Source organism: Pempheris klunzingeri, chromosome 24 (genome assembly GCF_042242105.1).
Source record: "Pempheris klunzingeri isolate RE-2024b chromosome 24, fPemKlu1.hap1, whole genome shotgun sequence".
NCBI lineage: Eukaryota > Metazoa > Chordata > Actinopteri > Acropomatiformes > Pempheridae > Pempheris > Pempheris klunzingeri.
The window spans coordinates 1,860,081-1,886,214 of record NC_092035.1 but is presented as its reverse complement, the minus strand read 5'-3'; the positions used below and the strand labels follow the sequence as shown (position 1 = coordinate 1,886,214).

Below are 26,134 nucleotides of genomic sequence, written 5' to 3'. Positions count from 1 at the left end.
AATGAACCGAGTGAGCAGGTTCACGGGAGTGTTGTTTTAGAGATGGAGGAAGTGTAATTTGCTGTAAAAAAAGAACATTTAGAGTAATTGTAGCACAGAAAATATGAAATTAAGGATAAAATTATGTTATTAGATTGAAGAATGGACTGTTATGTATGATAAGTATCTTATTTGTATTTATTCCAAATAATATTGAGTTGATTTGATCATTCTTATGTCAGCTTTCGATGGGTAGGATGAGTTAAATACTACATAAGTACAGTAAAAGCAGAGGGTCATGGAAACTTTATCGTGAATAAAGTCTTTCATTCATGTGCATCTCTTCATCCTCATGTTCCTCTGATATAAAGACTCACTTCCTCTACAGCTGCTGACACGCTGTGATTAAACACAAGCAACGCAGTGAGAACATCCAGCTGCTGCACAAGTGTCCTAATAACCACCAGCGAAGTTACATCTTTAATTCACACTATTTTATTTCCCCCTCAGATGAAAGCGGTTCAGTAGTTGGCAGTGAGGAGTCTGCACATGTTCTCTGATCACTTTCATCTGATGTTATGATTTCATGTCTCCGTCATGAAGTCTCTCCAGCAGCAAGTCTGAACAGTTGTTGAGGTTCTTCTGGACTTTACACTGAACACTGAGAGGATTGCAGCTTGATTTCGGCCATTATGATTTGAATGCATGTAATGTTGATCCCAGAGGACCCACCTCTAGGAGCACACTCTCTCCTCCCTCCTTCCCTCCCTGCCTCCCTCCCTCCCTCCCTCCCTCCCCTCTTTCTGTCTCACTCACAGCAGAGCCACAGTCTGCAGAGAGTGCAGCAGGAGTGTGTGTTCAGTTCAATGGGACCAGACGACTGAGGCCAGCCTGCCGCATCTCTCTGCCCCGGAGCCGCAGCCATGGACAGTTACGCATTTGGTTCGGTGCGCCTGATGTTCCCTGGATGTTTACGCATCGTGTTGCTGTGCGTCCTGCAATTAGGAGCGTGGGCACAACAAGGTAGGTGCATGGAAAACTTTTTATGGCTTGTTTAAACGCAAAAAAACAACCTACATCCTTTACAACCCTCGAGTTAGGATTCCCAAATGGTCCACAGCTGCCGTGAGGAAGATGGTTTCACCTATGAGACACAAAAGTACTCTCACCTTCCTGCTCAGGGGTGTTTAGACTAGACGAGGATCCCTAATACAACCCAGAGTCTCACACATGGAGTTTCTAATTAATATTTCTTTAACCCTTTCATACTGTTCAGATTTTGGACCATGCTGTGAAGGCATATGATGTGAAAAAGTGTGTCTTGCCTGGTAAAAGCAGCGGATTCTGCAGAGCTGCGTGACTTGGCCTGTGCGGCTGCATTCCGATCACTCGGCAGGTCCAGAGGTTAGACGGACCTTCAGACACACACAGGAAACACAGAGCAAACCTGGAGTCACATACACAGAGGACAGACCTGAGATCAGTCAAACTGGATAGTTGTGTTAAAGATTGTGTCGTTGATTTGATTGAAAGTTTTAATGATTTTAATAATAAGTCCTGAGTGTGTCAAATATTATCACCAGTGTGAGGTAATTATTTCCTTTTCATGCTCCTCTGCTACAGTTTAGTGAGAAATATTGTACTTTATTCCATCTGACAGCTTTACAGATTAAGATCTTACTCAGAAAACACAAGATCAATTGATAAACGATGATACTGATACTTTAAACAGAATAAAGTAGTTTAAAATGAGCTCCACCTCCACTAAAATGCTGCTTACATCTATCATCAGTAATAATATTCCAATAATATGATTTATTTAATAATATAACTTTTAAAAAAGGGCCATTCCGCCCATCAAGAACTTTTACTTTGACACTTTATGTGCAGTTTGCTGTCTGGACTTCTGTACTTGTACCAGAGTACTTCTACATTGCTGCACTGGTACTTTTAATTAAGCAAAAGATGTGAGAACTTCTTCCACCACAATGAACTCAGCTTCAATTAGGAGCTGTTAAAAACAACATGAGCAGAAATAAAAGCAACAGCGGACGTCAAAACAGAATCAGTCCTCATAAAAACGCAGCTGTGATTGAAACAAGACAACAAAACTCAGTTGTGGTGACTCATTACACAACTTAATGCACTAGTTGCTCAGTATGATCCAGTAATAAGCTTCATACTGCTCACTTCACCCATAATGCTCTTCTCCTCTGCCTGTCCTGCCATCACACGTTGTAAAAGATGCACTAAATGTTCCTGATTTTACTAGAAAACAAACAAGACTTGTGACCTTTAGTCAAATTAAACTGAAGTCTTATTTGACTGTAGCGTAAAGCCGTTGCCTCTGTCCGTCCATCTCGCTCATATCTTTGTCTCCAGAGGGGTCCGACGACAGATCAAAGCATGCAGTCGTAAACTTTGAGGCAGGCCATCGTAAAGTGAAGCGCTGTGGGTCCTCTCGACAATACCAGGCATGTGTGTGGCAAGACAAAGTCTACCGCAACTCTAGCAGACACATTTAGTCCAGTTAACGAAGAAATCAAACCCTGCTGGCCCTCATGTTGTGCAGCCAAACACACAGAGTTCAAGGTTTGTCACGATGGAAACACATCTCAGGTTGAGACTATTTTAGTTTTATACTTGATGGGATGGAGCAGCTAATCAACTAATGAACCCAGAGCAGCTACATATGATTGGAAAACTGAAGAAAGTGATTTATTTAACTGCGAGTCAAGAACTTTAATCGCAAACAAACAAAACACTGAGGTGTTTCAGTACAAAACAATCATCATCATCCAATAGTTGTTTTAGATATTTCAGTCTGGAGGGTGTATCCTCTGGGGAGCATGAATGTTCTTCAGAAAGAAGAAGATGTGTTGGTCGAGGAGCTGTTTTTGTCTGCAGCGAATGTTTTTGTAATGATTCAACAGATTCGCGAGAAACGTAATTTCGCAATCTCAGTTCCCTGAATTGGCAGTTTAGCTTCACCTAAACACACATGAGCCCAAGCAGGAAATGTGCCTGAACTTTTCAGGGATAGTCCTTAAGTGTGAAAGGGACCTGAGTAATCCCATCCAGACCCGTAACCCTCTCTGTTTTTGAGGTGAGTGACACTCCCCCCCTGGGGAGAAGACCCGTGACCTCAGTTGTGTTAACACCACGCTCTCCTAAACTAATCTTCTTTCCTGACTTACTGGAGAGTTTCCCTACAGAGTCCCTGCACATCTGGGCTGCTGAGGGCCTCCCCTCCCCCGGGGTGCCGGTTCATTAGCTCACCCCCTCCCCTCTGGCTCTGTAAACTCATTAAGTCGCCAAATTGGAGCCGTTTAGCCAGCAGCCAAAGTCCCGCCGATTGTCCTCCTGACTGAAAACCTGGTTGTTTGGATAACCTGTGACCTCAAATGTCGTCAGAGGAGCTTCCAGACGAGGCGTACATGCAGACAGGCGGCGGTGTAAACAACAGCACTTGCTTTCAAGGGGCTGTCAACATGAGGAGCAGCCAGTGAGACCTTGTCTAGGCTTGGGGCCGCGGGCAGTAACCTCAGCACGTCCATTCAAGGCTTTGACGGTCTCAAAACACCCTAAACACCCTGAATGTTTGTTTTCCCTGATGTGACTTTACTCAGCCGTCACAATCAAACTCAAACAGAGGAGAGGGAACGACTCTTGTCTGCTAGAAGTGAAAGAGCGGCCTGTTTTTTTGTTTGGGTTTGTTAAGAAAGGCCTCTGTTAACGACTTTGACCCATTTCACTTCACAGATTTAGAGCTTTTCTGAGTGAGCTAGTGTGGAAAACTACATGTTCTGCTCAAATTATTCCTCCGGCTGTTTCAGCCTCCAGCTGCAGGCGGTGTTCGGAGGCCTGTCATGCGCCATTGGGTTTAGCGTCCTTTCCCGGGGTGAGTTTAGAGAGGCGAGAGAAGAGAGGCTCACAGGAATGTCTGTTATTCTTAGCAATTTAGATAACCTGCGGGGGTGAAATGATCCTTCCTGCGCACCTCCTCAGTGCCAGCTGGCAGTCTGAGGAGCAAATCGTTTACATGATTTTGTCGGGCTACCATCTCCCACCATTGTGATGCCCTCCTCCTCGTCTGATTCTCTGTAGGCATCTTTCTGTGTTAAACAGGCATCTGGATTCACAGGAAACAGATCAGATGTTTGTTTTCATGAAGACGTGGTTGCTTGTAAATTTGAGGTTCTGCCACAACTCAAAATTATAGATTGTTACAATATGCCAATTACACTCAAGTTCATAGAGGCTTTTGCTCCAGTCATTATGTTGAAGTTCTGCAGAAGAGGCTTGGTTAGGTTACAGCAACCAGAAATAACAGTAAGACTTCCTAATTCTCTTTTATTTGAGCTCATTTTTGAAAATACAGTTGTGTTGCGTCTCAAAATTAGAAAATAACCAACCAGAGTTTTATGATTATTGATAATTTCATGATTTAAATCATGAAATTGAGTTTTATGAAACCATTTACTAGCTTTCAACCACGTCTTACTGCCTTCATCAACAAACTTTATATCAGGATACAATGTAAGATCACACATAGATCCCCCACAGTTCCTTACTTTTGTCAAACCGCTAGTCCTAAGGCCGAGAATAAACTTTCTCAGCTCAAGTTGAAACAAAGCTTTTTACCAAAAGTGTACAGAGAGAGAAAACCTCTCAGCCAAGCCGAGGACTGGTTCCCACGACAGCATGAGCAGCTTTTGTTTTGTCTATCTTCATCACGTCCGTCCTCTGGTGCTCCACCAAACAGCAGGACCGCGTCAACGTTAAAGACACGACTCCAGGGTGAACCTGCTCATCTGATCAGGGCCTGAGATTCCTCCCTTCTCATTTCCTCTTGATTAAATTGACAGATCTGGAGCCCACGACGAAAAGGTTACAGGAAGAGATTTGAGTTCTCCAAAGGTGGAAAATAATTTTACAGCAGCGCCACAATAAGCCTTCTGTCTGTTTCTCAGTCTGGGGGGATCCTTTTTTTCTGATCTTTTGTGTCTTTTTTTTTATCCAACTTGAACATCTGCTAAATGTCATCTTTCTGGATAAGAGTTTGACTCCATCTTTGGTGCCCTTGTTCTCCACGTCTCAGCTCCAGAGTGTCACCCAGGAGGCCATCAGACGTTGCGTAACCCCTATCGCAGCGTGGACTTCGACTCCACAGAGATCCAGAACACGGCCATCCAGGACCTGATCTGTGACCACTCGCTGTCGCCGGGATGGTACAGATTCAGGATCAACAACAAGCCGGCGGAGATGCCGACCACCTGCGTTGAGGTGAGATGGGGTTTTGCCAAAAGCGTGGTTGTGTTCAAATCATTACACTTGTTTGCTCCACTTTCTCTCCTGCACCTCTGTTGTCTTGAGATGTCTTCCATCACACATTGGTCTAATAAGCACCTTCAGCCCAGGTGGAGGGTATAATAACCCCCGCGCTGCAGGTAATGACTGTTTTTGTCGATGCCCCCTGCAGATGAATCGCTGTGGTACTCAGGCTCCAGTGTGGCTGTCACTGAAGGACTCCTCCCTGCCGCGGCCCGGCGAGGTCCGGCAGCTCTCCGCCTGCGCCACCTGGCAGTTCTTCCACGGCAGCGCCAAGGACTGCTGCCTCTTCCGCATCCCCATCACGGTGCGGAACTGCGGCGAGTTCCTGATCTACTACCTGCAGCCCACGCAGGGGTGCATGGGATACTGTGCTAAAGGTGAAACATGCTGGAAGGCCCAACAGCCATGCCATGTTTTTTTTAATGCTACTAGAAGACGTGAAAGCACATTTGCACATTATTGTTGTCCTGTAAAAGATGACAACTCCAGTCTCTGGTCATGTAACTGGAAAAATCAATGGATGAACGCCAATTTCCTGGTGGTCAGAGTGAAAAAAAAGCTGTTTTTCTTTGGCCCAATTCGGAGATACGTACATGGTTATCACTAGACTGGTGAATTATAAATATACTATTGAATACAATTACTGTCATAAATATAGTTATTCTGGAAAATATAGAATTAATGTGTGTTGTTTTCTTGTCACCATAATGATTATTCCTGTTTTAGGTGTTTTTGTTATTGGGTGTTGAGTGAAGTGCAACTTTTATTGCCAAAAAAAAAAAAGAAATCATATCTAGCTACAGTTCAAAATAGTCAAGATGACATTTTGAGAGGATATTTAATACATCTCATGTTTCAGTTAGTCCAGATTTGGGACCCAGACTCTGCCCAGCAGGTGAAGTAGAAGTCAACGGTCGATGCAAAGGTGAGACTCTGAGAACATTATATTGAATATAATGTGACCCTGAACACAGATATTCTTCACTGAAAATCCATCTATTGGTGAATCCTTTCTAGCCAGCAGGTTATTCTAACTAACAAATTAACAAGTCTGTCATTTACTAGCATTTCCAGAGCTTCCGACATCCAATATTTCACTGTCTTCTGGCCAGTTGAAACTCAGGAAATCTGTGCGACGAGGTTAAAAGCTCAGGAAAAAGTTAGCAGCACTGCAGAGTAAAGCTGCAGCTAAAATTTCCTTTCATGATGGATTCATCTGAGATCATCCCAGAGCCTGAAGTGACTCCTATCACTCATATTGGTGGCAAACAGTCCAAAGCGATACCAATATTGAATCCAATAAAATCAACTTCATTGTACAACTAAAATCCAAATCAGGGTTGTTTGAGATCGTTGTGTAGCACAGCTTTACTCCTCCCTCTGTGTTTCCAGCTGCCCTCCCGTCCCTGCCGTCCCGGCCGGTGATCGCCACGGAGCTCATCGGCCACAGCGTCCACCTGAGGTGCTCCTTCAAACCGCCGCCGTGGAGCCAAACCCTGGGCTTCCAGGTGGTTTGGGCCAGACACATCGGCCACAGCATGAAGGCCGAGATCAGGCAGGAATCCACACTGAAGCCCTTCTCTCTGGTGGAGATGGATGGCGTTCACTTCAGGCTCGGAGAAACGGTAATTCCTGCCAGACCGTGCTGAAAGTTTCGGGAAGCACATGTGGCGGGTTTGACCCCTCGAGCGGGGCAACCTAAGCCATGGATCACGCTGACCTCCTCCTGCCTGGGTTCAGCCTCGCAAAGCAAAGGCAGAGAGGCAGCGTGTGTCATTTCATGTTAAGAGAAGGCAAGAGGAGGGTGGGGAAGTTAAATCAGTTGCAGGTTGGAAAAACCATATGCTTCCCATTTGAACCCTTCCATTCAAATCTTCACAGCAAATTCAGGGGACGGTGGTCTGTTTCTTTCTCAGTAGAGTTAGCTGTTCATAGGCATTCACTTTTGTCATAAGTGCACAGATTTAATGTGAACGTGCCCAGTTCAGTTCCACAGTCCTGCCAATCCACCAATCGCTCACGGAAAAGACGCTCCAGAATGAAAAAACAACTTCAAATCTGTTTTACCTGAATTTTAAAGGACCAACTTCCTGAAGAGAAAATGTCTCTTCATTGCCATCATTCAGCACCTCTGGTTGCACCGTTGTCATACGTTTCCATGATGTGTTTTGGCAAATGAATACTTCAGAGCGGTTACTCCTTCCCAGCCACCACGTTTAGGTGCAAGCTGGTGCAGCTGGATTCCTTTACCAGAAGATATTAGGTGTTTGATCCATCGCTGTTTGTCTTTAGAAGTTCTTTCTTATGTGCCAAAACCACTTGTCATTCCTTCAAATGAATGGATTGAACCAGGAACTCTTCCACAGCACATGCTCACATTGTCCAAAATCAATATTTGAGAGTCTTGTGCCGCTGACCAATAAGCATTGAAGACATTTGTGCTTATCAGGCTGAATTATTGCTCATGAAACTAATCCAGATGAGCAGGGAAACAAGGAAGAGGCGTGAAGAAATCGTAGAAATCTGATAGAAATGGCACCGATTTGTTGAACAGTAGCGAAAGGCTTGTTTGGAGTCCACTGTTTGGAAAAGTTTCCTCAGTTGCTTTTTTACATCTGAAGTAATCTTCAAACACTGGTTGATTCATTGGAAGTAGTAATTGTTCGACTTTTTTATAGCGCATCTTTGAAAGTCTGCTGCGTTTCCAAACAGGCCGAACTCAGAGGCTGCTGACGGCTCTCATTTCCTGGAGAAATTATTCGCTGCCAGGAAACATTAAGTTATCAGATTTTTAATGTGAAGCTATTTGAAACTGAGGTGATGTCACTCTAAGTACTGGCCCTCGTACAGCTGCGGACCATTGCGCTGCCATATTAGGACACCAGGGTTGTATTAGTTGTGTCTGGAACATGTCGCGGAGGGCTGTCTTTAACACATGTTGATGTAGCAGCTGAGTTGGGTCAAAGGTCATCTTCATGTTTTTGAAGCACAAGAGTGAGTGAAATGTTAGAGCTGAGGATCAGAGGGCTGCTGTACTGTGTGCTGCATGGGCACATGTTTTGATAAATCACAAATACAGTGTCAGTCGTGCACTGTTAGTCTTTTCCATGACTAACATGCACACATTGTAGAAATTAAAGGCACTCTTTCACTTAGAAATATAATGAAAAACATGTCATGGGGGGTTCTGTAGAGCTTAAAAATGGTTATATTCCGCAAAATAGTTTTCAGTTGATGTGGTATTTAAATTTTAGGCAGGTTTGTAAGGAACCAAACCTTGCTAGAGGTCTCTATCTCTTATACATATGTACTTTTATGGATTAAAATAAGCATAAAATGATCTTTTCCTTACAGTTCTCCTGCAGTGTGTCGACCTTCAGAGCCAACTCCAGCCACAGCAGATCTACCCCAAAAGAAAGTGAGAGTTTCTACGCTGGGCTGAAGGTAAACATTCTTGTGTCTACGATAAGAGCAAAAGCAAACCTTGTAGAGCTGTCTTCTTCCACTTCTTTCTCCCCTTCTTTCTCTTCAGTTTTCTCCAGATTCACTCCACATAGCGGAGAACAGTCAGGAGCATGAGGTGACGGTTCACAGCACAGTGCCCATCCCCTGCTACGGGCCCGAACACGGCCACCAGTGTGGAGTCCCTCTGGCTCTGAGCGTCCATGACCCAGGTCAGACCTGCAGGAAGACAGGAGATAGAAGATCAGTGTTGTCACCCTTAATTATCTCCAATGAAGCTCACAGTTTGAGTGTGCTGCAAGTTAACCATCCTGTTAAGTTGTTTGCAGACAGAAAATCTTAATTTTGGCATTGGGGTGGAAGCGAGAGGGATGAGCCTGTAGCAACCACCACAGCTGACCAAACATGCCATTATTTCAGCCTTAATACCCTTAATTTGACAGTTATGTTCAAATTTATGTCCAAACCACAAATGAGAGGAACTGAAATTAACTATTGAGACCCCAACTTCTCATCAATGCACGTAGGATCCTTGAAAGATGCAAATGTTGTCACAAGCGTGATGGAGGAGCTGTTTCCTGCAGCTTTTCGTGAGCTTGTCTTGGGTTCTGTTCTGCTCCGACTTGCCTTGTGCATCATCACATCAAAACCAGCACAGGAAGACATAATAACAGATCTGTAGACAGCTGTGTGCCGTCCATTAACACCAACTTACTGCTGTGTTGACACCCACAGACAGTCTCGGGCACGAGGCCTCAAATGTGGCGCTGTCCGCCTGCCAGGTGGAGCTCCAGCCTCACACCTGCAGTGACGGCAGCTGTGGCCGGGCATCTGTTTTTGTCACCGCTGTCACCGATTTCACACGAGACGGGAACCGGCCAAGTCTGATCGGATTTTTGCCCGGACCCAGTGCACCACGGCTCTGGAGAAACTACGTCCCAAATTCCATGAAAGTGAGTTGAAGGGAAACTCCTTCTTGTGTGTCAGTTTCACTGAATATAATCTATATGCACAGTCAATTACTGCATGTATGTTGTACATTTTAAGACCTGATCTAAGATCTAAGGACATGCAAATTGTCACAAAGTCATTCTGCGGCCTTTGAGTGGGTTCAAGAGACCCATGAGGGCTTTCCAGAAGTTCGTGAAAAGTCATTCATGAAGGTGTTTGTTGGGTCTTTGAGGGACTGAGATTTTAGTGGCTCACAAGGAGGACTATTGAGTACTCCAGGAGATTCCCATCATCCTCAAGAGGGGCTTTGATGGGGATCCTGGAAACCCTGAAGGGGTTTCAGACAAAATCAGAATCTGAGGAATGCAAGTTGTTATTTAAATGCTCAGTATATCTTGCAGAGCTGCTTATGAACTTTTTGGAGAAACTTAAATTATCTCGGGGATACTTGAGTAAATATAAATAGTCTATGCAGCACCAGAGGTCCTTTTGGACGTTTCAAAAGTAATTCAAAAGTCATTCTTGATACTCGAGTCCTGTGGTATGCAAACTGCAAAGCAAACGGTCCTCACAGGGGTTCCTGGACTCCACAGGGGCTCTTTGAGGAAGTTCTAGCGGCCCCCTGAATTTCTTAAGAGGGCACCAGGGTCCAAAACTAAATGACGAATAAAGTAACAGCAGTCTGATATAATTATCTAAACATTACTTCAGAGAGCATTAAAAAGACGGCTTTAATTCCAGGTTTCTCTCCTGCAGTCTCACTGTTTACATGTACACACAGTTATACAATGCGTTCTAAACCTAGAGGGGAGGGCCAGAAGAGTGCCTGTCTGATGGCTTGACATTATGTTTATAAACCACTGCTCTATGTAGCCGTCATTTGCGTCCACCCAAGCTATTACGTTATGTAAGACTTAATGTCAGCCCTCTAGACATTGTGTCTCTGAGGGGCCCTTCGCAGAGGAGTTTTCCCATCTGTGTTTAGTGAAAACATCAAAGCCCAAGGTCAGAGGGCCACAGGGTGGAGTCCCGCTAATCTTTGTTCTCCTGACCTCTGCCCCCAGGTCACGGTCCAGGACGTCCCAACTTCCATCTGCTACTCTCTGACTGACCCACATGTAATTACTCTGGATGGCAGGTAATTTACCTCCCTGTTATCGGTTATCAGCAGACATCAAATGGTAATTTGAGCGTCGTAATCCCAGATTGACTGACATGTTATCATATCTGTGTGCAGGCGCTATGAAAACCACCAGACTGGCACCTTTGTTCTGTCCCGGAGCCTCATCAGGGAGTTTGAGGTCCACTCTCGCCAGTGGGACTGCGGCAGCCGGCACTACGCTGTCGCCTGCAACTGCGGCGTCGCGGTACGAGAGGGGAATGAGATCGCCATCTTTGACATGTGCAACGGCCAGCCGCAGGAAACCCGGCCCCAGCTCACCCTGAAGAACCTGGGTGACAGGGAGGGCAGCCGGGTCAGGGTGCTGGAGTCCCACCAGGGGAAGAAGGTCACCGTAGGTATCCGAACATTTTGATGCAGATTTGCTTGGAAAAACATTAGGTGCTTCCCAGGAAACATCAGTATCTCCGCTCATGCTTGAAGTATACCCTGTCAGGTATATGTAGGGTCTTGATTGTACAAAGAATGTACAGTTCTTTCAGGTGGTTTTTGTTTTACTTTTGCTGCATGAGCAGATTATGTTAACTAGCTGCTGGATGTGACTCTCCTCTTGTAGTTGATCTTTCCCTCCGGGGCCTTTGTTAGGGCCGATGTTGGCGACTGGGGGATGAGCCTGTCCGTCCGGGTGCCCAGCGTAGACTATGGCAACACGCAAGGCCTCTGCGGCACCTTCGACCGCAATGGGAACAACGACTTCCAAGGCTCTGATGGTGGCTCATATGGCCCTGATGACCTGCATCGCTTCATAGAGGACTGGAGGTCAGTCTGCAACACTAATTTAGACAAATTCTTCAGATTAGTTTGTTTTATTCTGAATTAATTTGGCTGAAATTGTAGGTTCTTCCACATTTGTTTCTTCTGTGTGTGCTAGGATAGCTCCAGGTGAGAGTTTATTTGACAAGACACCTCCCGGGACGGCAGAGGAGGTCAGGAGGCCTTTCTGTCGGTGCCAAAACAGATACAGCACTTCCCATCACGCTGGCAGAGGGATGAGGAACCTGTACAGTCCTTCCGCTCACTCCAACTGCATAGCATACGATAATGTGGATTACACATCTGTGTTCCCCTCCATGGACACAACAGTGGAATACATCACGAGTCCAGAAAAAGAGGAAAGCATCCTGGACATGTCTGCCTTTAACAGTCATCCTCTGGAGAGGAGGCACCTTGGGTTTCACAGTGAGAACTATAAGAACAGCGACGGTGATCAGGAGCTAGACAGAGAATTCAAGGAGGATCTTCTGCTTTCCGTTGACAGACCGAAGAGACAGGCGTCATTTGAATTCCAGCCTGTTTTTGCTGCTCAGAGCCTCAGCCAGGCCGATCTGGAGAACTTTGCCTACTTCTTCCCTGAGGATCACTTGGCGGAAGCCCGACCGGACGTAGAACCTCAGTGGCCCACTCCAAGTGGCCTGACCTCAGCCAAAGCCCTGGAGGTGTGCCAGATAGCTTTGACCAACTCCACCGTTGGTGCGGTGTGCCGGGGGCTGCTGGGACGCCGCCTGGACGAGGCCGTGGATCTCTGCATGCTGGACCTGCAGCTCAAAGACGACCTGGGCTGGGAGGAGGCACTGTTGCCGTACCTTGAAAACGAGTGCGAGAGGAGGCTGTTGGAAAACCGGACTCAGGGAGCCCTGGAGGTGGCTGGTCCACTGGGAGCGTCCAGGGAGGTGGTGACAGCGCTGCGATGCCCAAACTTCTGCAACGGAAACGGAGAGTGCACAGAGTGGGGCTGCCAGTGTTATCCCGGCTACAGCTTCTTCGACTGCAGCCTGACCATCAGTGAGTATCCAGACACAACCGTTCAAACCTTCATGGGTTTACTGAGCTTAAAATATCCTTACCACAGCTCTAGCTCAGTGAGTGGTGGTTTATCAGACTAACTAACGGGAGAGATAAGTCATATTTTCTCTTTGGATCGGCTTGTAATGAACTCAAACTATCTGTACGTGCACAGGCCAGCCAGTCGAGTTAACAGATCTGGAGAACGGTGGACTGTGCGACATCCGAGCCTTCAACTGTCGCACCACTCGTGTCTTTGGGCTTGGCTTCATCGACTCTCCCGACCTCAGCTGCCACGCCACCAGACTAAAGGTGAGGAAAGGCGAGGTCAAAGGTCGTCTGAGAGCCTGAAAGTGTTTTTTTTTTTCTAAATATTTCTTCTGATTTGCATTGATCTGCCTCCACAGTACATAAACGGAGTTTGGGTCCCAGGGGAAAAACAAAGAACCAAAGCCACGTTCCTCAGCTCCAAGGCTTTAGACTGTGCTGTGCCATCTCTGAGCAGCACAGCCGTCAACACAGAGGACTTCATGATGGACGACAAACCGTACGCACGCTGGGAGATTAAGGTAACATCTGCGTGCTTTTTAAAAAGTCTTCTGCTTGTTTGCTCGGTGGCTGCTGGTCCAGTGTTAGCTCCTCTGTTTTCCTGTACCAGGTAACCAACGATGGCTCCCAGTACAGCCAGGCCAAGGCGCTGACAATCTACGACGGTGTTTGCCAGGTCTGTGATGCATCGCGCTCAGGACTCTGTAAGTTAAAGGTAACTCACATACAAAAGTGAACAGTGTTCCCTGTCGAGCTGTTTTCAACATTTCCAATAAACGTGTCCTACAAGCTAGCAGGGAGGTTTGGGATTATTCTCTGTGAGGAACAATAAATGTTTAAGGCATAGTTGATCTATTAAAAATGGCACTTACAAAACATATGAAGCCTTCACAGGTAGGACACCTTAAGTGCTTTGTTTCCAAGCTAAGGCGACTACAGGTATTCGGTATGAAGGTGAGGTTAAGGTGATCTTCCTCAGCTGTTGGTTGGTAAGAAAACTTGGACTCTTGTGTTTGTTTGGTTACGAAAAGCAGATTTAGGAGACAGATGTGATTCGGTGGGTGTTTAGTGGAAAAGTGCAGTGAAGTGTTTTATACGCTCTGCTAGGGCTTCAGACTCTTTGCCCTGAACAACTTGTAGTGGGTTGAATGACTAAACCAGAGACAGTGAGGTTTCCCATCCTCCTTAGGAGCAACAGCTGGCTATTTAAAAACCCAGTGTTAATAAAAAACAGGTACAGAGGGGGTCCTGTTGTTACTGGAACTGGTTTTTACAGGAGGGGAGACGGGACAATGTGTAACCTTACAAAACAAGCTGCAGTGAACACATTTACACATGGCCTGCCAAAGCTGAGCTAAATTGAATTAACTTAAGCAAAGACTGAGCAGGCGAGCTGATTTCCTGTTGCTTACCTGGCGTCTCCAGAGAAAACCACAGAAGAAAAACACACAGCTTGAAAAAATATATGTTTTATAATGTAATTTCTGGAAGCTCCCTCAGCATGTGGATATTTTAAGACAACGCTGTAAATATGAGTGCACAAACAAACCTTTTGCTTTTTCGCCGTGTCTCTGGTTGCCAGGAGAAGACGTGTAACATCGACGGGATGTGTTTCACAGAGGGAGACTCCAATCCCAGCAGCCCCTGCCTCCTGTGTGACCCGGACACCTCCAAATTCACCTGGTCTGTGAATCAAGGTACAAACAAATGACTGCGTATCTGAACTGAATCACACATATTATACAAAAAAACTGGCATTTTCAAATAAAAACTACAAACAGATGTGATCCTTTTTGTGCACTTTTAGTCTTTTTCATGGTTTGGCCCTTTAGTTTCAGTGAAGGGAAGTCTTAAAGCTATGCATACGTTGACATTTGAGGCTTTCGTGGAGGTCTAGCTCCTGTTTCAACAGGACGATGCCTCCATAATGAAATAGCTTTCCCATTTTGGCGTGGAATAACTTGACTGGCCCTGACCTCAGCTCCATCCAACGCCTTTGGGATTAACTTGGACGTCAACTGCGAGCCAGGACTCATCACCAAACGTCGGTGTTGAACCTCACAGCTGTGGCAAAGGGAGCAAATCCCTGCAGAGAGGCTCAAACAACCGATGGTGTGATAGCAGCAGGTTAATGCTCATTGCTTTGGCGTGATCGTATGGGTGTAAGGTCTGTGTGTGCATTGTCCACTTACTTTTATCAACATTAATACTGAGCTTGTTATGACTCAAAACCCAAATCTGCTGCTGCCACTGTCACTGCTACAGCTGTTACCTTATTTGTGTTCATTAATTAGGAAACTGGCTGAGGGACTGCAGGTGTTTTGGACTCAGCTTCACTAATAAGGACCAACAGGGAAAACAGAAGTCACCGTAGTGTATTAGTGCGCTGGCAGTCGTGGTCGAGCTCCGTTAATGTTTTAGCCGTCCAACTGTGGTCCTGTTTGTCACCGTCAGCAGATCAAAGGAGCGGATGTTTAAGTTTCCCAGCATGCCCTGACCTGTCGCTTAACCACTGTGAGAGAGAGGGGGAGGAGGAGGAGGAGGAGGAGGAGGAGGAGGAGGAAGAGGGAGAGAACCACATGGTTGATTAGCACAGCTACATAGACTGACAATCATCCTTACTTACACTCAACAAACCTCAAGTCAGCTGTAACCATAGCTGGACACGGCGATGACTACTGAAAACATGAAAACAACTTTTTCTGTGAAACAAGCTGATTTATGTTGGATGCAAGTAGAATTATCAGATGTTTTGTTTATTTTTAGACAGTTTGGTGAGGAATTCAGTCGCAGTAATAATCCTATTAATCAGCACGCATTCTCTTGTCGGTTTCTTAACATTTGACCGTCATGCTGAGCAGGTGTTTCCTGGGATTATCATCACTGCCTTCCTATTAAACATCTGTGGGGACAGCGATGTTACATGATCCACAAACTGGAGGAGTGTTTTTGCCAAAAGCAAGCTGATTTGTGAAGAGTTTACTTCAGATGTAGCAGCAAATATGGAATAAACCTGCATATAAATGGGCTTATCAGTATATTCATGAATATATTTCAGTGCTCAGCTTTTGTTTTTCCTCCTCTGTCTTCAGTCAATGAACCTCCGGCCTTCCACCGACCTCAGAGCCTCCTGCGGACGTTTGCCGGGGAGAACTTCGTCTTCCAGTTCGCGGCGTCAGACCCAGAGGGCTCGGCACTGCTCTTCCAGCTGGAGGAGGGCCCACAGGGGGCCGTCCTCTCCCCCGCCGGCCTCCTCATCTGGACGGTCCCGTCGTTTCCCGAGGAAGAGGAGGAGGAGGATGAGGAGGAGGATGAGGAGGATGAGGGACGCCGATCAAGCCGCTCCTTCCGCTTCACGCTGTCGGACGAGTGCAACGCCCAGAGCACCTTCACCGTGGAGGTAGAGCTGGAGAAGGAGAGGAGGAGAACTCCAGCAGGTGCTTACTGACTGTTACAGCAATATAAAATAGGAAAAGCCTCATCTGTGTTTCTCTTCTCCACCTGTGCTGCAGATTGACGTGGTGCCATGTGGGTGTCAGAATGGAGGAACATGTGTGACAGACGTCAATTTCCCTGCCGGCAGTGGGAAGTACCTGTGTGTGTGTCCTGAGGGTAAGCAGGGCGACCTCTGCGGCGAAGATGTGGACGAATGTCTGTCGGCTCCGTGCACGGTCGGCAAGTGTGTCAACACGGCCGGCGGGTACAGATGCGAGTGTCCTGCAGGGCTCAGAGGTAACAATCTAGTCCTTGAAACCCGTCTGCGCCTTAAATGACAAAAAGAAGACTCAGTTTATTTCTGCTGAGCTTCTCTGGTATCTCAAGATCGACGACAGTCATGGTGTGTGTGTGTGTGTGTTTGGCAGGTGTAACATGCCTGGAAGATATCAATGAGTGTGAAAGGAAGCCTTGTTTCCCAGGAGTCCAGTGCTTCAACAGCTTTGGCTCCTATGGCTGCGGCCCTTGTCCCAAAGGCATGCTGGGAAATGGGACGACATGCACAGGTGAGAATAATGTTATTACATTTTTAGCAAGTTGTTATTGCTGACGCAGTTAAACAGCAGCAGGTTTGTGCATCACTGGGGAATCACAGATTTTTCTTTACATGTTTTTTATATTCAGTTAAAAGGCTGCAGGGTTTGCAAAGCTGGTGTGCAGTCCTGAGATCATAAAACACAGTCTGATCATGACATCATGGGGATAAAATGAGGACATTTTAGTCTCTGTGATGATAGAAAACAAACAGATGTCAGTAGGAAATTCATATTCCAACTTTAAACTATGTTAAAGAAGTTTTATTCAGGTTTTAAGATGTTTTTACTAATAAGTTGCATTTGATATTATTATTATTATTTCAAACTAATAACTGAAGACAGGTATAATGATGAATTCTCATAGAGCTTCTTACAGTGCATACACATTGTACACACATGAGAGGCCTTCGTGCATGGTGACACAGCTCCAACCCCTAAACCTGGATCCCATAACATGAGTTTATCACTTACTGCTGGTGCAGCTGTTCTGCAGAGCTCTACGGTCTCGGCACAATAAAACATCTATGTATTCATCTCCCGGCACTTCTTTATCTTATAGGATCGTCTGTTTGAAGCTGTGATGTTGGCTCTCTAATTCTTTCTAATTATCTCACTGCACCCCAGAACACTTGAAGACGACTCTGCCGTTAAGTGAATCTCTTTAGATAAGAGCGTCGGCTAACTGCCCAGCGTGTGAAGGTGAATTTGTTCATCACAGCCGTGTTTCTGCGCTCAGCAGGGATGCAGCTCTTGTGTTGAATGGAAACCAGATGCTGCCGTCCTCCATGTGCTCGCTTGCTTTAAAAACACTGTCGCTGAGGGACAAAACTAACTGCTTCTAGCTTCAGCTTTAACACTCAGCTGCGTGCGTGCATGTGATGTGAACACAGATTCATAAAGCAGGTAGCTGCTGTCGGACGCCTGCACACTGAACACCTTCCTCAGGGCTAATTTGTAGCTTGATAAAACTTTACTATCTTTGTATTTGGACAAACTTAACATCAGGCAGGTTAGTGGGAAACCTCTCTCGGTTGCAGACACACTAAATGTGTGTTTTGTTACTTAATATAACCTTTTCACGGCTAACCGCTGAGCTCAGGCCTGTTTTGCTATCTGATAATCAGATTGGCCAATGCAAAGTTATTCTACATTCTCCCAGCAGCCTCACCTGGTTTATTGCTCAGGTTGAGGTCGACATGGAGATTAAAGTTTGTGACAAGTTCAACAAAGTTGATGATCCTGTTCAGAAAAGCACAACTTGTTTCTGCGTCCTGAGAAAAGCCTTAAAATGTTGACTCATTTTAGAGAAATCATTTTGTGCTGAGCCGCTTGGCGTCACAGTTGTATTGAAGGTTTGTGATGCATGACTTTAAAACAAATCTTGGCTGAACAGCGTTTGCTTTTACGTTGTCTAGATGTCACTTGTGAGAGTTGTGGCTTCCTTGCAAATACTGTGAGTAATCAAAGAACCTCAAACCCTGGCATTCAGGGATGCTAGAAATCAAACAAAGGTGTATGTTTCCTGACATTATCGTCGCTAATGGAAGAATTGGCTCACAGCAAAGCACACAGCATATATTACTGTCTGAGATCAACTGTATTGTTTGTCATTTTTACTGAACTTCATGACAGTTGACTCATGACGACAGATTCTTGGATTTCCTCACCTGCTTAATCTTCTCTAAGTCCTCCGATCTGCTCGAGCAAAAGGACTTTGGTTTGACTTACTTGACCTCCTCGTTCAGTTCAGTGCAAAAGATACTCAACTTTGTGTGTCAGGGGCCACCAGGAGCTGCACTGGGGAGGTCACACCGAGAAGTTCCTAAATCTAAAATGTCCTGGATACAAAGCGAGCTGAGGTCGACGGCTTTCTTTGCCGATTTTGCCCTTTTTTCTGCAGTTTTTCTGAGATCAGGACTGCAATCACAAGTAAAGCCTCAATAAATTCAAACTGACTTAGGACCGAGCCTAGAGGGATCAAAACAACTGGATTTATTACCAGTATTTCCTTAATCACAAGCAAGTATGTCAAACTGAAGACAGAAAAGGGACCAGAGAGACAAGAAAACCCAACCAGAATCGATGAATCAAAGCCCAACGGACAAGAAAAGTCTCTCCAAAAGTACAAAAACTGCTGAAGTAGTTTCCAGAGGATCAGGAGAAAGAAACTAATCAACCAACGCTTGACAAATGAACGAGGTGGAAGTAAATTCAGCTCTTCACCAACAACCAGATTGGCGTCAGTTAACATCCATCCATTAGTGCCATTAATTCAGTATCTAGACTAAATGCAACATATGGTCACATTATCCCCTCTGTTCCTAAGTTATGGTCAGAAAGGTGTTTCTGCAGAACATTTTGATGTCACAGTGACCTTTGGAGCATTAAATGTCACAATGCAAAAGTCCTGTTAGACGTTTGTGTGAAATGTTGTCAAACTTAGCGTATAAATTCTTGACTTGTGGCCAAAAAGCCACGCCTGTGCATGGAGGCAGAAAAACGTTTAAAAAGAAGAAAAGTTGAGTCACAAGAGTCAAGATGAATGTTTCCTGCTCCTGTTGCATTTGAGTGGATTTGACTCTTGCAGGCCGCGATGAATCAGAGTGAAGTGCCCTCCCGTCTGAGGCACGTTTCCAGGCTGTTGTCGTCAATCACTGAGTGTTTCCTGCTACGCTTGTGGCTTGTAAATGTGTTGATAGGCTGTGAGTGGTAATTATGCCTCACTGTGATCTTTACACAAACTTGTTCCAAAGCCTCGTCTCTTGCTGGGCTCCTGTGTTGTTAAAAAGAACCTTTTGAACCTTCCAGGCTACGGTACTCCTTCACCTCTTTGCTACTGCTTTCTTGCAAGGTGGGGGATCTAGAAACGGAATAGGAAGCAGTTCTGGATAGAGATAAAGGTGGTGGATGGCAATCCAAAATATAATCTGTGTCTTTCTTCATATAGCAGTTGTCCGGCCGGCCCCCATCTCCCCCACATCTGCTCCTCGTACGACTGTCTACAAGGTACCAGATGTTCTGCTGCAAGCACCCAAAATAAAGACAGACACTTTCCGGAAAACCTCAAGTGGTAGCTCCCCGCAGACGAGGGCTGAGGTGGTGAAGGCGATTCCGAGGATTGACCCAAACCGATCACAAACTAAGACCAGCACATGGAGGCAGATTCCAGGAATAAGCCCGAACCCAGTGCTCATTAAGGCAGAGACAAACAAGAGCATCACAGTAATTACCCCATTGGCATCCCAAACAAAGACAGATGCTCTAGAAAGAAGTCAAGAAGTCAAACTTAACCCATCCACGACTAACACACACGCTTCAAAGAACATCTCAGGAAGTACACCGGACCAAGTGAAGCCTCGTGAGCCCAAAATCAGCAACACTATTGCCAAGACATCCACTGTGACCCAGCCATCGGGAAAAGGCAGACCACCGTCAGGTAAAGCCCAGTGTTTCCAACAGTCCCTACAGAAGTATTTAACATTTTACTGGGTGCACTTTGGTAAATGGTTTGGGAAATGTGAAAAGAAGGATCAGTAAACTGTACAGAAAGCTTTTGATGTATAGAGATACTTAAACCTCTGCTATCTGTAGCACCTTACTGTATGAGGACAGATGTGTGGACTTTATCACAGCTGCACTTGTAAAATAAAAACAAAAACACTTGGTGATCCTGATTCAGCACATTGACAGCAGTTTTTGTCTCTCAGGGTCTGGTCGCTCTCCGCCTGTCAATGTGTCGGCTACGTGTGCCAGCAGGCCGTGCTTCCCCGGGGTCCAATGCATCAACCGCAGGCCGCCACACGTCGGCTACGTCTGCGGCCGCTGCCCACCAGGCCTTCATGGTAACGGGCGCGTCTGCATGAAGAACGCCAAGGCTGGTAAAGGACGTGTTTCTTTTAAGTGTTGTTGTTCAGGACTGAAAAATATAAGTCAGTAATGTGAAAACAACTTTCAAGATCTTTTGATTTGTTCTTATGATGTTCTGCTTTCCATGATGTTGTTTTATGTGTGGAAGGAATTCTATTTATTACAGCAGATAAATCAATGTAAGTGTTTAGAGACAGCCTGGATGGAATAACCACCATTGGTACGTTGCTTTTTGAATCAGCGCCCGACCGCAAAGCTTTCAACAGAAGATTGTTTAGCGTTATTTCCTCATGAGGGGAGCGGGGCGTCCTAACAACTCAGAGGAGACAGTTTCATTCCAGCTGAAATCCCTTTACTGTGGATCATGTTTGTCTGGGAGGTCTCAAGGCAGAGCAAAGTGTTTATGCAGATGCATCAGTCAGCCTCAAACAAGACATGAATCGCTTTAAGAGTTCTACTGAAATCAGTGCCTGTGCACATTTTCTCTTTCATTTGTTCAAGGACTGATTGAATGCTCTTTCATCAATATACCACAACTTAAAAACAGATTTCTCTTCTCTTGATGTATCTCTAATCAATCCTTGTCAAACTGGCTTCTCTCACACAGCACAGTTTCACTATAAGTCGCTCTTACTGGTCTCAGTCACATTGCTTTGCTAGTTGTGGTTGCTAAGCTATGACCACTGATGTCTCCTCCCGTCTCTCCTCAGCATCCAATCACCTTCCTCAGCAGACGCTGGCCAAGACCAGCCGACTGCCGACCGGAAGCAGCAGCAGAGTCTCAAAGCTCCACCTGCCCAACCTGCCCACCAGACACGGCATCCAACACCTGTCCTTACCTGTAACCAGAGCAAACCGAGATAACACCCCACGCCAGGTTCCTGCCTCAGGGAGGGGAGGCGGGACGGGGGGAAGGAGAGAGGCGGTCACTCCTTCAAGAGATGTTCCCAGAACATCAATCAGTGCTCTGCATGTCACCACCCGCCAAAACGCCAACCTCAGAACAGATGGCAGGTCACACGGCAGATCTAGCGTGACAGCTAGGGATTTTATGGTTCCCCGTGTGACGGACTCCAAGGTGGGTTGGCCATTTGTGCACCGTGCATCATCTCGATGAAAGCAGTCATGAATGTCTGACCTTCTGTCATTCTTATTATTTATTTCTCTGCAGTCTGAAGGAGCACTGACTGGTGCCGCACCTTCAAAGGTAACGCCGCCGGCTCCGCCCCAATCCACTCAGTCTGACAAAGTGACGCAGTCCAAACAGCCCAAGCTCCACCACCTGGCATCCACCCAGGCCAAACCCTGGACCCCTCCAAAACCTGTCCTCCCACTCACGGCAGCCCTCACCGCTCTGTCCTACTCGCTGTCTGAGTCAGAGTTCTCTGCAGACGGAGATGAGGCCGAGCCTGGATCAGAAGGCCCGGAGATGTCAGAGGTGGTCCCAGCATTGACCTTCACAACGTCGGGCAAGACGGTCCACGGCTCCCCGCCACAAAGAGCCACCATCCAGCCAAGGGTTGGCGGTGGCACGACAGCGGACAAACGGGTGATGACCTGCGCCGATCGGCCGTGTTTTCCTGGGGTCCTGTGTGAACCAGCCATGGATGGGGGTTTCCGCTGCGGGAGGTGTCCTGTAGGATACACGGGAGACGGACAAGCCTGTCGAGGTACGGCTGTGATTGGAGCATCCATCACTTGTCCTGAAGTAACTGCAAGTAACTTCCTGCCACTGGCTGCAGTGAACAACTATGACATATCATTGATTGTTAAGTTTAAAGATGCTGCCCTGTCTGTTTTCCAAGCTGTTTGCAGGCATACGTGTGGCAGGAACATGGAGTGTGCTGCTCCCAACACCTGTCGCTGCAAACCAGGCTACACTGGATTCGACTGTCAGACAGGTAAACAAATTATTATTTCAGCTGGCATCTCTCTCTATGTGCACTCATGTATTGGCTATGTATGTTTACTTTATGTGCTTATTTCTATTTTATGTTTGTTGGTATTTTCGCAGCCATCTGTGAGCCGGATTGTATGAACGGGGGTGTTTGCATTGCCCCGGGTGTGTGTCAGTGTCTCAGAGGTTTTCATGGAGAAACCTGTCAGGAAGGTAAAGCTCGCCTCCTTTTCCCAGTGATTCCACTCACACGTGTCCTACTGGTTTGTAGAATAAGTAAAGTTCGTCATGTATGTTAAGTGTGTTAGTGATACTAACTGAGACGCACCTGTGCAGCTTTGTGCAGGCTGCCGTGTGAAAACGGAGGCACCTGTGTGGGACTGCAGACGTGTTCCTGTCCTTACGGGTTCCTTGGACCTCGATGTGAGACCAGTGAGTTCATCACACTTTCTAGGATTTCCTGTTTTACTTCATGCTCTACAACCTCTCGCACTACTATGAGTATTGTCCTAAATGTTATTTTTTGGTGATGGCAGTGGTGTGCAGACGTCACTGTCACAACGGAGGCCAGTGTGTGTCTCCAGACGAGTGCATGTGTCTGCCAGGCTGGACCGGACCGTCCTGTGAGACCGGTGAGTGTCTAACTCAGGTTAGGGTTAGGCATTTAGTGGTGTTGAGAAGCCGGGGAATGCATTACGTCAGACAGACAAGAAGAGAGTGAATGCTGTCTCTCTCTCTCTCTCTCTGTCCAGCCCTCTGCTCTCCTGTGTGTCTGAATGGCGGTTTGTGCGTTCGGCCAAATGCCTGCGAGTGTCCTCACGGTTTCTACGGCGCACAGTGTCAGAACGGTGAGTCAAACAATCGACCAGTAATTCATCGAGTTAATCTTAAGACTCTTACTGACTTCAGTGTTTTCTTTCTTCCTTTTCCTCGCCCAGCTTTCTGCAGCCCCCCCTGTAAGAACGGTGGTCTGTGCATGAGGAACAGCGTCTGCTCCTGTCTGCAGGGATACACCGGGAGGCGATGCGAGAAAAGTCAGTCTTCACTTGTTCATCTCCAACTTCTTCCCAGGTTCTTGTCTGGCTCTACGTCACTCATGATCCTCTTATCTTATTTCTCCAGTTCTTCTTTGTCTTTTCCTCCCTGTCTTCCTCCTCTTTTATGCTTTTCCTACAACTTCCTCATCCTCTTCTTCTGCCAGATCTTCATCCTCCTCCTTTTCTTCAACTGTATTCAATAATCTGGATTTACCAGCTCAAAATAAAAGTCTCAAAAGCTGAGATGTTTCTGCAGATAATAACCAGATCATCACGTCTCTGCAGGTGTGTGTGAGCCCATGTGTATGAACGGCGGCAGGTGCGTCGGTCCAGATGTTTGCGATTGTCCGTCAGGTTGGCGAGGACCGAGGTGTGACAAACGTAAGTGCTGTGACACAGATTCTTCACATTTACATCATCATCATCATCATCATCATCATCCACCTCCAGGCCATCCTGTTGGATCCCATGATGCATTAGTGCAAACACCTGAGCTCTACAACGTTACACCACAAACACCAAAATCTAAACTCCCTGAAGTCAAACTGTCCAGAAACTACAAATAGAGGATTGCCAAGCAGTTTAATTGTTTAATCCATTAAATAGTGAAAAACGGCTGTCGTTGGAAGAGTTGATGTCCTCTAACATACTTGCTCTGTCCAATTAACAGCACTAAATCCAAATATACTCACTTAAAGTGATAGAAAACAGAACAAAAACAGCAAATCCTTCTATTGAAGAAGCTGAAATTGGAGACAGTTCGTCTTAATTGTTGTTTTCTAATCTATAAATTGGCAAATTGTCTCAGCACTGATTGGTGGTGGTACAAAGACACTGACTTGACCTCTACCCCGAGTGGATTTAATATCAGAAACTGACCTGGAGTCAGCAGAGGAGGTTTGACTTTGCTGTAAAAGTCACCAAACGGAGCCAGAAGCAGGTACGCCGACAGTCTGACAGATGCCCCCCCATATGGAAACCATCAGTCTTAATGTCTGCAGTGGTTTATGGGGCCGTCCTCTGGACTGCTGAAGAAACGGATACCTGAAAGACATCAAACATCAGGGAGGAGGGATATTAACCTCAGAAAACTATTATCTGCTTTTCTAAGGGAGGGAGTGTGTCAGCTGACACCTTAACACCTGTCACTCATGTAGACGGCCTGTCATCAGGTCTCCACACCTGCTTCGCCGCCGTGTTTCACTGTCCGCTTTCATCACCCTTCCCTCCATCGCTGTTGTTGTTTTACAACACCTCACGGCCCAGGTCATGTCTTAAGTGCTCATCTTTGTGGCGTCTGTGTTGCCCCTCAGCCAGCTGTCTGCAGAAGTGTCTGAACGGAGGGGAGTGTGTGGGAGCCAACACCTGCCACTGCGCCCCCGGGTGGCAGGGCATGCTGTGTCAGACCCGTGAGTACCCCCCCCCCCTCCAACAAATACACTCTCAGTGTCTCATGTTGGCTGATTCACATGACTGATCCTGCATCCTCTGGTTGTTTGTTTCCCAGCCGTCTGTGAGCAGAAGTGTCTTTACGGCAGCCGATGTGTGCGACCCAACGTGTGCGCCTGCCGGAGCGGATACTCAGGTTCTCTGTGCTCCAGAAGGGTAAGGAAGAGTGGGCTCACCTCAAAAAACACCTGGAGATGTTCCTCCTGTGGTTCCTCGTTACTCCAGTCTGGCAAGAAATGAGACAACAGTGTGAAACAAGTTGGACATTGTGATTTAAATGCATTTTAAATGGTTTGCTTAAAGCCTTTTCAGCTACTCTAACGTCGCTGCTACATGTTTCCCAGCTGGCCTCAGATCCACACACACATGTTACACGTGCAGGAAACCAGAACCACGTGAAAATGCAGCCGGTCTCATGAACTGACCGCTCACGCATGATGTATTGAGGCGCAGTGAACGAAACTGTGCAAAGAAAATAGATAAATAAAAATGTGGATGTGCGATCTGTGAATGCTGCAGGGATCAAAGGAGAATGTAGTGTTTTATTTATGGCTGTGAACCTGCTGTTTCTTCTGTGTTAACATGTTGGAATTCAGCCTCGTGGTGCATTCACAGACTCCTACTCCTGTTTCCAAGCTGGCTGGTCTTGTTGTGCTTCAGTTTGGATCATTATAAAACCTCTTTTCTTCTGTTTTTCAGCTCCCCATTTCTCAAGGTTGAGACCCGCTTACACAACCGACACCAAAACCAGCACCAATAAATCCGTCAGGTGATCCAGAGCCATGGAAAGAAAAGTACCAACGTACCTGAAAGGTCTGACTCCAGTGGATCAGTGTCGTCTCACAGCGCTCAGCCTCTGGTAGCAAAAACAAAGAGCAGCAGGGGGAAGTCTGTTTGACAGCCTGCAGAAAAGTGCTCATCTAAAAACGAGAGCTTGTGCGTTTAGAAGCTGTTATTTCCTGACTTCTTGCAGACATGTTGCCAGGTAGATTTAACTGGCACCTTCATTCACACCTCCCTCCTGAGTGAATGAGTGAAAACTGCTAGAACATGCAGATAAAAAAAGCTAAACTGATTCACAGGTCCCGGCTAACAGTTTCCCCCTGCTTCCAGTGTT

General features: G+C 46.3%; 1 protein-coding gene across 1 annotated transcript; it reads left to right on the top strand.

The window, feature by feature from the left end:
* The first annotated feature begins 902 nt into the window (after positions 1-902).
* On the top strand, positions 903-25,737 carry LOC139223935 (von Willebrand factor D and EGF domain-containing protein). Its single transcript, XM_070855939.1, has 33 exons — positions 903-1,002; positions 5,081-5,265; positions 5,462-5,690; positions 6,173-6,238; positions 6,706-6,938; positions 8,668-8,757; positions 8,846-8,987; positions 9,511-9,728; positions 10,791-10,864; positions 10,964-11,240; positions 11,463-11,665; positions 11,778-12,688; positions 12,864-13,000; positions 13,096-13,257; positions 13,347-13,451; positions 14,319-14,433; positions 15,829-16,136; positions 16,249-16,468; positions 16,600-16,737; positions 19,718-20,203; positions 20,475-20,645; positions 21,345-21,712; positions 21,806-22,304; positions 22,440-22,535; positions 22,649-22,744; positions 22,868-22,963; positions 23,068-23,163; positions 23,284-23,379; positions 23,470-23,565; positions 23,854-23,949; positions 24,882-24,977; positions 25,076-25,173; positions 25,717-25,737. The coding sequence occupies exons 1-33, from the start codon at positions 903-905 to the stop codon at positions 25,735-25,737; spliced, it is 6,324 nt and encodes a 2,107-aa protein (XP_070712040.1).
* Positions 25,738-26,134: the final 397 nt, after the last annotated feature.

Coding starts and splice junctions, on each gene's coding strand:
- LOC139223935 (XM_070855939.1), top strand. CDS start 903: ATGGACAGTTACGCATTTGGTTCGGTGCGCCTGATGTTCCCTGGATGT. Junction 23,950..24,881: donor AGGACCGAGGTGTGACAAAC/GTAAGTGCTGTG, acceptor GTTGCCCCTCAG/CCAGCTGTCTGCAGAAGTGT. Junction 25,174..25,716: donor GTTCTCTGTGCTCCAGAAGG/GTAAGGAAGAGT, acceptor TCTGTTTTTCAG/CTCCCCATTTCTCAAGGTTG.